At 40.9% G+C, this 9,389-nt stretch overlaps 1 protein-coding gene across 2 annotated transcripts; it reads left to right on the top strand.

The window, feature by feature from the left end:
• Positions 1 to 207: 207 nt before the first annotated feature.
• ankk1 (ankyrin repeat and kinase domain containing 1) lies at positions 208 to 9,176 on the top strand. Of its 2 annotated transcripts, XM_034115269.1 has the most exons (9): positions 208 to 575; positions 816 to 1,098; positions 1,220 to 1,371; positions 1,677 to 1,726; positions 2,829 to 2,984; positions 4,041 to 4,165; positions 6,207 to 6,240; positions 6,736 to 6,967; positions 7,266 to 9,176. In XM_034115269.1, exons 1-9 carry the CDS (start codon positions 391 to 393, stop codon positions 8,296 to 8,298), a joined length of 2,250 nt encoding a protein of 749 aa, XP_033971160.1. In that variant the 5' UTR covers positions 208 to 390; the 3' UTR covers positions 8,299 to 9,176. The 2 variants fall into 2 exon arrangements, with proteins under 2 accessions (XP_033971160.1, XP_033971161.1); XM_034115270.1 differs by lacking the exon at positions 2,829 to 2,984.
• The last annotated feature ends 213 nt before the right edge of the window (positions 9,177 to 9,389 follow it).

The raw sequence follows: 9,389 nt of genomic DNA, 5'->3' as shown, positions 1-9,389 counted from the left end.
GTAATCATAATAATGAGGTCATATCAACCCATAACTGATCCTTTGTTGGTCCAGAAACTACACGTTTCTCAGAAATGAGTTTGTCATGTTTCTCTGGAAGACTGACTCAGTGTAGAGTAGCCAAAAACCGGCTTTGCAGCATTGTAGTAAGTTCCACGCCTCAGCTCCTCCCACGGATCAGCACTGCAGTCTAGAGTGTATGTGAATACTCATGCATTTTACACAGCCAGCTGACACTAATCTCAATGTGTATCCATAGTCTGCGACTTTCTTGTTCCCTGCATGAGACTCAAGCTCCCGCGGTGCCACTGATCGATGTTGATCTGAAGGATAACTCCTGTTTATGTGTAGGATTAGACAGACAGTGTGACAGAGTAGATCTCTGCGCTCATGGATTGCCTTGACAGATCCCCCGGGCAGTTCAGGAACTTCAAGAAGGACGACTTTGAGGCTGACTGGATTAAGGTGGCAGAATGTCGATTCGGTCAGCTGTACCAGGTCAAGCTGAAGCTAAAGGGGGAAAAATGTGCCTTGAAGAGCTTTGACACACCCTTATGTGCAACAAACTTTTACAGGTGAGATTTCAATCATTAAAAACACTTACGTATCATCAGGTACAAGAAACTGTCTGCATTTACAGCAACTTCTTAGCATATTTGATTAGTTGGTTGCTTTGAATTGAAATAGACTTTACAAAGTTCTTGAGGTATAATAAATGTTTGCACCTCTACAAAGTCTGACAAAGAAAATAATGGTTCCTCTAGCTCAAAGGCCTATTTAATGTCTAAAGCAACCTTCACATTTTTACATTACAGGAGAATAATAGAGGAGGCGCCCAACCTGGCAAAAGTGAAATCCAGGTATATTGTCTCCGTCTATGGACTGTGCAGTGAGGCGACTGCTGTGGTGATGGAGCACATGAGTAATGGATCGCTGAACAATCTCCTAGCCAGTCACACTTTGATGTGGCCAAAGAAGTTTCAGATGATTCACGAGGTCTCGATGGGAATGAATTTCCTTCACAGCTTGAACCCTCCACTACTCCATCTAAACCTCAAGACATCCAACATCCTACTAGATGATCATCTCCATGTCAAGGTCAATGACGCTCAGTGACAACACATTTATGAGACTGTTTTTAGTCATTTTTGAAATTTCTGATTTACAGTATGCAGATCAATGAATGCAAATTCTCAAAATCCAAATTCTTTTTACCAAGATATCCGATTTTGGTTTAATCCACTGGAAAGAAGGCATGAGCAAGAAGTTGTTTATGGAGCAGCTGACAGTCAGAGGGAACATAAGTTACATTCCTCCAGAGACCTTCACTCAGTCCCCCGATCCTCCAGGAACGTCCTTTGATGTTTACAGGTGACTTACTAAGGGCATATCTGAAATTGTACAATCAGAGTCACTGCTTTTCCCCTTAACTCTGTGTAACCTCGCTCTTTTATTGTGTTCATTTCAATATACCCAAAGTCACTACTTACTCTGCACATTGGATTCATTCACTCTTTGTTAGACTTTTAGGTTTCATTGGTTTTACTTGACTTTAAAAAGCATTTCATATAGCTATTTTTATATAAAATAGGCACTGACAGAAAGTTCACCGAATGCAGGATGTGCAAAAATGTGAGAGTGAGTGCTGAAGTGCCTCTTTCTGCTTTGATCTACAGCTTTGGAATAGTGATGTGGGAGATTCTGACGCAGCAGAAACCATATGCAGGTAGGGATGAGTTCATTTGAAATGCATCCTATCTTCGAATCAAACATGTACATTTCTAGGTGTTACTTCAGTGTCATGTTATGCTCAATACAATCAATTCAGTCAGACAACTCACGTGTTTCTTTAACATGTTTATTAGAAGCAGCATAAAGTTGAGTTTGACGACTAGGCTCGGGCATCATCACTCCATAGATATACATAGCACGATGAGTGATGATTAAATAACTAACCCCCCGAGCCTACAGGTGGAAGCTGGGGTGGAAGCTGGGGTGGTGGTGGGGCAGGCAAGCAGCAGCGACGTGGAAGTAGCTGCAGCAATAGCAGCAGCAAGCAATGCATGGAGAGATATCTGGCAGGTTAAATAGAGCGGCATATTAAGGAGACTCTGTTTGGTTGGTTGTAGAGTGGCAAGGGGCGTTATGTATGAATGCAGCATAAGTGCTCGAGTTGACTGCCTGAACTAGCTCGCAGGCTTCGCCCCATTTAGACAGCATGAAGGTGAAAGCTATTTTCAGGTTTTTTGGTCTTTTGAGAATGTTAAAATGTTTAATTTATTCATTCATTATCATTACCCCGTAAGTATACTTTCCCATTGATGTAAAGTCAACATTTTAAAATGTCCCGTTACTCATGAATCAGGGTTTAATTAACAATGACTGGAATCTGTATCTTAAATGTACTTTTCTTTATTTGAATGTAATGTGAGTGTTAATGATCTAAACCTCAGCAATCCTATATATTTCTTTTTGACTTGAACAAAACAGTTAGTAATCCTTTTAAATAAATAGTTTGACATTTTAGGAAATGGCTTATTGGCTTTCTTGCCAAGAGTTATATGAAATCAATTCCACTCTCATGTCCTTCTAATAAACATTAAGCAGCGGATAGGGAAGTATTAGCTTATTTATGCATAAAGAATGGAATCAGGAGGAATAAGCTAACCTGGCTCTGTCTAAAGATAACACAAACGATCCAACAGCACCACTAAGTGTACTTATGATAATTTGGGTTATTAAAAACCCCAATTTAAATCTTGGCCTTTAACAAACAGAAGGTGTCAAATCAATGCCTCATACTGTCCTATGGTTGTGTTGATCTACAGGGTGCAGTATGACCACAGTGCTCTTACATGTGTCTCAGGGTAAGAGACCCAGTGTGGAGTTGATGCCCGAATCAAAGCCCCCTGAGTGTGATCAGATGATCGGCATCATGAGGCATTGCTGGGACCAGGATCTCAGGAAGAGGCCACAGTTCTCAGGTGCAGAAGCTTAAAAGCAAAAAATGAGATACAAATAATAATACATAATAGATATATAATTCTGTATTGGTTTCCAGACAACTTTGTACTTTGGATTTAAAGCTCAAGATGGAACTGCAGCTGTTAATGCATCACTTCCCTTCAGTTGTGAAAGCTACGGAACCACTTTTACATAAAATGCTGATTTCCCTAATGCATTGATGAAAAAGAACACGTCTTCTTATGGAAGATGAGATTGAACAAATGCGGTAACAGAGAGGGATCCTGGAAGCCCCATTAAGACTAGTTCATCGCCAGTGTGCCATCCATACAGTACTGTATGTTACAAAATACATCTTGGAAAGGATCACAGCACACACAATATCTTGGGTGCATCCATAGAAAGATGATGTGTGATTTGTCAAATTCTGATGATGTGTGTCATTGCTTTTGGCATTTTAATGCTGCGTAAAAGCCATATTGAAGTGTAAAATCATGCAAATTTGCTTTCTCTTAATTTGATTATCAACATAAAAGATGAAAACGCTATCAAACGCACTGCATGCACACTCTCACATGCAAAAGGTTGGAAAGGTTCCAAATGATTAAAAACAGTCATTTACAGTATACATCATGTTGAGACATGAGTGTTTTAATCTGACGCGATCAAAAGCATCTGGCACTTGTCAGTTTTTTGATCCACATTCTCTGAAAAAATTAACAAAGCAACCATGTCGTGCCTTTTGGCATTGCATCTAATTATCAAGTCAACAATAGGTAATCAAATTGCTCATAGAGAACACATTCTCCTGCGTGTAATGCGTGATTGAAATGCATACATTGAAGTGGGTCACCTCTGATAGACAAGCACTTATGGCTTGAGGGGTTGTGTTTATGAATACAAATAAGTGTCATGAATATTCATAAACAGACGCTATAGAATATAATTTAATTCATGCATGACTGTTCATTCTCAGTGGTGGATCCCCTTGAGTTTTAGAGTTGCGTTTAGAAACACATTTTTTCGACTGGACAATTTAATCACTGTATTTTCCTTGACTCATGCTTTGATTGCAGACACTGTGAGGGAGACAGAGGCCCTGAGTGACATCCTGAAGATCCCAGGACTAATCCAAAGCCACCAAAACGACGACAAGAGCCAGAAGTCAGATTATCCTTGGCTCTTTTCCCCGATACACAAAGTAAGTACTACTTGATACTCTGCTTAAATTCAACTGTAGTGTCTACTGTATATAATCCATCTTTGGCATAATAAGCAGGTTTATCTTATCATAAGGAAAAGTAGAGAAAAAGATAACGCAGTTTACACGACATTGTGGATTTTATCAGCATGGTAAGGATGTTTTTGGTCACAGTGATGCTCTAAATATTTTATTTTGTTATCACTTTAAAGCACTTGAAACAAGATAATTATTTACACATTAATGACACACACATATTTGAACTTGAAATGTCTAACTAGTCTGCAACTGTTGCTTTTTAATACACATTCAGGAGTACAGTGCATTAGCATTCATTTGATGAAAGGCACTATTTTTGTTCTCTATCAACTCCTGAGAAAACGTTTTATCTGCTTAATATCTCCGTTTGATTATCCTCTAGTTTTAATTGTATCTGTTCTTGTAATTTGAAAGTTTTCATCCCATTTTCTGGCTGTTATTTCAATACCATTGAAATTCTTCAAAATGGACCAAACTCCTACCTTCATGTTGAAAAAGTATAACTGTTGCAGCTTTAAACACGTTGTTAACTTTATAGATAACGAAGAAGAAATAGGAAAATATTTTTCTTTATTAGGCAAAAAAACGACTTGGTTAGGTTTAGTAAAGCATCACGGTATGGGTTGAATAAGGATGGTTTTTATGTTAGGGTTATGAAATGATAGCAGAATTTAGGTGATCATCTATATCAGAAGGCTTTGTGTACCATGAATGGCATGTTTATCGGCTCGTGTGGTTATAATAATAATAATAATAATAATACATTTTATTTTTAGGCGCCTTTCATGACACCCAAGGACACCGTACAATTTGTTAAAAAATAAATAAATAAAACGCTAATAGGCAACAAAACATGATAAAAACACAAACAGGAAATCATGGAGGAGACAGTCAAGTGGACACAAATGAAACATATAATAGGGAGGACTACAGTGAGTAGGCAGATTTGAACAGGTGGGTTTTTAATTGGGATTTGTATATGGTGATTGTGTCTGACTGTCGGATGTGCGGGGGGAGGGAGTTCCAGAGTCTGGGAGCAGTGCAGCTAAAAGCCCGAGCACCCATGGTGACGAGGCGTGGGGTGGGGACGGTTAGCAGACCAGCAGAGGAGGAGCGGAGGGAGCGAGACGGGGTGTACTCCTGAAGAAGGTCAGCCAGATAGGGGGGGGCCAGGTTATGTAGGGCTTTGTAAGTGAGCAGTAGGTTTTTGAAGTTGATGCGTGATTGAACGGGGAGCCAGTGGAGTTGGATGAGGATGGGGGTGATGTGTTCTGAGGCCTTGGTGCCGGTGATGATCCGGGCTGCAGAGTTCTGTATGATTTGTAGTTTGTTGATGAGCTTGGTGGGGATGCCTGAGAGGATGGCGTTACAGTAGTCGATGCAGGAGGTGACAAAGGCATTGACCAGGATTTCAGTGTTTGATTGAGAAAGGGATGGGCGGAGTCTGGAGATGTTGCGTATGTGGAAGAAGGCAGTCCGGGTGATGTTATTTATGTGAGGTGAAAATGAGAGGGAGCTGTCCAGGATGACACCAAGGCTCTTAACTTGGCCAGAGAAGGGGATGGAGTAGCCATCAATGATGAGGTTGGAGGCAGGGGAGGATGAGGTTTTGGAGAGGGTGGTTTTGGTGCCAACCAGCAGGGCTTCGGTTTTGCTGCCGTTGAGCTTTAGGAAGTTCCTGCTCATCCAGTTCCTGATGTCCTGGAGGCAGTTGGTGAGAGAGGTTGGGGGGAGGGCAGTGTTGGGTTTGCTGGAAATGTAGACCTGTGTATCATCGGCGTAACAGTGGAAAAGAAAAGATACACATAAATACTAAATATTTTGTACAGAAGGTGTATATAATACATTTAGTTATTTATTTTATAGCTGTTGATAAATTATTAGCCTTGAACACCTCTGCCAAAATAGATAAATGTACAGTTTGTGCTCATCAACCTCTTATAATGGTTGATGTCACGGTAAATAACCTGTCCTGCTTATGTTCTTTCTTTTCCCATTTAAGATTGATTTGCCTATGATGCCTGACCTTCCCACAGGTAAACACGTAGTCAGTTAGTGAGTAGGGTGACAACTCATGTTCAATGCAGTACAAAGCCTGGAGGGCTGACATTTAAAAAGTACTATTTACAGTGCTGTACAATTTCATTCTAACATGTAATACTATGAGTCAACTGTTAATGGAAAGGAGAATACAACAAATATGTATGTAACCTTGATCATTTTCCTATGAAATGTTGACTATATTATTGAATAGATAACCATAACAATAATTTCTATCGATCTGTTCATTACCACTCTCCATTACCTATTAATCTATAGGCACATGATAAATGCTAATGTACACGGTATTGACTGAACTCCATAGATTCCATATAACTTCATTGAGATGTACACAAGCACACTGCTGTGTACACAATATAAAGTCAATGTTTTTTTATTCATTAAAAGAAAATGTTCCTCTGACACACTGCCATCACGATTTTTGCAGCTTTTTTCCCCCTCATATATTGCTCTTTGCTTTTATTTCACAGATCATAAGAGCAGCATTCTCTCTTTTCTGTGCAAAAAGGACTTCGGTAGTTTTAACCAGTCTGTGAAAAGAGAGCATGTGAAGACACAGTTCTCAGGTGAAAAGAGCCTCCTCCACTACACCGTAGCCAGCGGAGATGCAGAGAGTGTCGAGCATGTCCTGAGTCTGGGGGCTGAAGTCAACTGTACGACTGCCAGAGGTTACACTCCTCTCATCGTTGCTGTTCTGCACAGGTCTGTATGAAATATACTTTAAAAAATACAGTTTATAAGCGACTCAATGAAAAGTAATGTGTGCTAGCAACTGGGTTTTCTGAACAGGTTGGCAGTTCTAAGGATAACCTAAAACAACTCTATTAAAGTTAAAGGAATAGGTTAACATTTTGGGAATGTCACACACAAAAAACCCTCATATTTGCTTTTTCACAGAGAGAAATTAGATGTTTAGAATAATGTAGATACTGGAGTCTCTGCTCACAGGGATGACAAGCGTCAGTAAAATGAAACCCTTTAAATGCAACTTTTTCTACAGGCTTCATGACGTCATCTCTTTGTTGCTGGAACATGGTGCATCTGCCACCCAAGGGGCTGAGGATGATTGGACAGCACTCCATTTCGCTGCTCAGAATGGCGATGACAAGACTGTCCGTCTTCTGTTGGACAAAGGAGCTGTGGCGGATGCCCGGGAAAAAGCTGGTTGGATGCCCCTCCACCTGGCCTCCCAGAATGGCCATGAGACAGTGGTGCGCCTGCTGCTTTCACGGCTGCCAGAGAAGGCAGTCAGAGAACGGGAGGCACAAGGGAGGACTCCGCTCCACCTAGCCTCCGCCTATGGGCATCTTAATATTGCCAAGCTTCTCCTCTCTAAGGGAGCAGATCCCAACGCTACGGACTGCTCTCTCTCCACCGCTCTTCACTTATCAGCTGAGGAAGGCCACAACAGAGTAGTGAGACAGTTGATGAAGAGTGGGGCGAATATAGACAGTGCAGACAGCAGAGGATACACTCCACTTCACCTGGCTGCTCTGAAGGGTCACACAGGCATTTGCAGGCAGCTGTTGTCAAATGGGACATGCCCAAACTCCAGGTCCCTCCAAGGCTGGACTCCCCTGCACCTGGCTGCCTTTAGGGGACACGAAGCCACAGTGGTGCAGCTGGAGAGTCAGGGTGGTTGTGTGAACGCTGGAGGGGAGAACGGCTGGACCCCACTCCACCTTGCATGCTATCAGGGTGGGCCGGAAGTGGTGGCAAAGCTCCTGGAAGCCAAAGCCGACCCAAACGTGTCCGAGGACAGTAAAGGATGGACACCACTACATGTAGCTTGTACCAGTGCCAGTTTACAAAGTGTCCTCCACTTGATATCACATCATGCAGATATCAATGCGTTAAACTCAGGAAAGGCAACACCTTTACACCTCGCTGCACAGCATGACTGTAAACCTATTGTAAATGCTCTGCTGCTTAATTCAGCCGACAGGACTCTTCTGGACTCTTCTGGATCCACAGCTCTGAATGTGGCTCAGAGGTGTGAAAAGTTGGAAATAGTACAACTACTGATGAAGTAGTTCCGGTGAAAGCATTATGAATGGAATTGGAATGAAACAATAATGGCACATGTGGAGTATTGTCTTCCTTTTTGGCTTTAGGTAGATTAACATTGTTGTTTTATCATTTTTAGAATAGATACACAAAGACTAATAATAGATGTTCTTCAAGTATTTTATAATAAAAAACCAAAAAATAATCCACCTTTTGCTCTACAAACAAATTGCATTTTGTTACAACTGCATACCACGCAAGTTCTTAAAATGTTCTGATGCCCAATTCATTTTTTATATACAAATTAATAACACATCAAATGTAGGAACACTTAAGTGGAACATGGGGTCATCATTAGGTGAAGTGCACCCAGTAAAGGCAACACATTGATTATTCCTCTCTGAAACACCTTGCCTGCTTATGCTTCCCTGTGGATGCAATTAAAGCTGCTGCTCCATATGGATGAAATGAGATTATAAAAGAGCCGAGTTTGTAATGACTTACTGTATTGAGGTAATTATTTAATTAAACCTGACTCAATGTGTCTAATAACAACATTACTAACTACAGTAGTAGATCACCGTGACTGAGACATGCAACATAACTATACATCATTAAACTCTGCCATCTGTATAATACATGTATGCTGAAGGCAAGGTAACGTGGGTTATGAGACATTCCCTGCAGGCTGAACGAAAGCTCTGCCCAGTGTATGCCCCTCTCATTTACCACAGTGACACCTTATTACATTGAAATGAAATGCATGGATTAAGGAGCAGTATTGACCTGTGCCTTCACAGGGTTTTCACTGAGACCACAAGAGACTGACTCAGATGAAAGGGTGGTGGGTGAGCTGAAATCGAATTACAGTAAATAAACAAGTACTTATTTTACTTTTGCTTTCGAAGTGATTGTCTGCTCTTTTTCTTTTAAAGGATTAAATTGTTTAAAAACGTATACTTTTTTCCATGCTGTTTGCCCCTGAATAATGCCTGCTAGCTTGCTTGGTTCGTCTCCCAGTGTAAGCCATTTTTTAAAATCTTTGTATGGCAACACTAAACCATCTATCGGTCCACTTCTAGTCCAAAGATTAGATGAATTGGACAAGGCGTACTGT

This window comes from Trematomus bernacchii, unplaced genomic scaffold, assembly GCF_902827165.1.
Source record: "Trematomus bernacchii unplaced genomic scaffold, fTreBer1.1, whole genome shotgun sequence".
In the NCBI taxonomy this organism is placed as follows: domain Eukaryota; kingdom Metazoa; phylum Chordata; class Actinopteri; order Perciformes; family Nototheniidae; genus Trematomus; species Trematomus bernacchii.
This window is presented reverse-complemented; position numbering and strand designations above follow the sequence as displayed.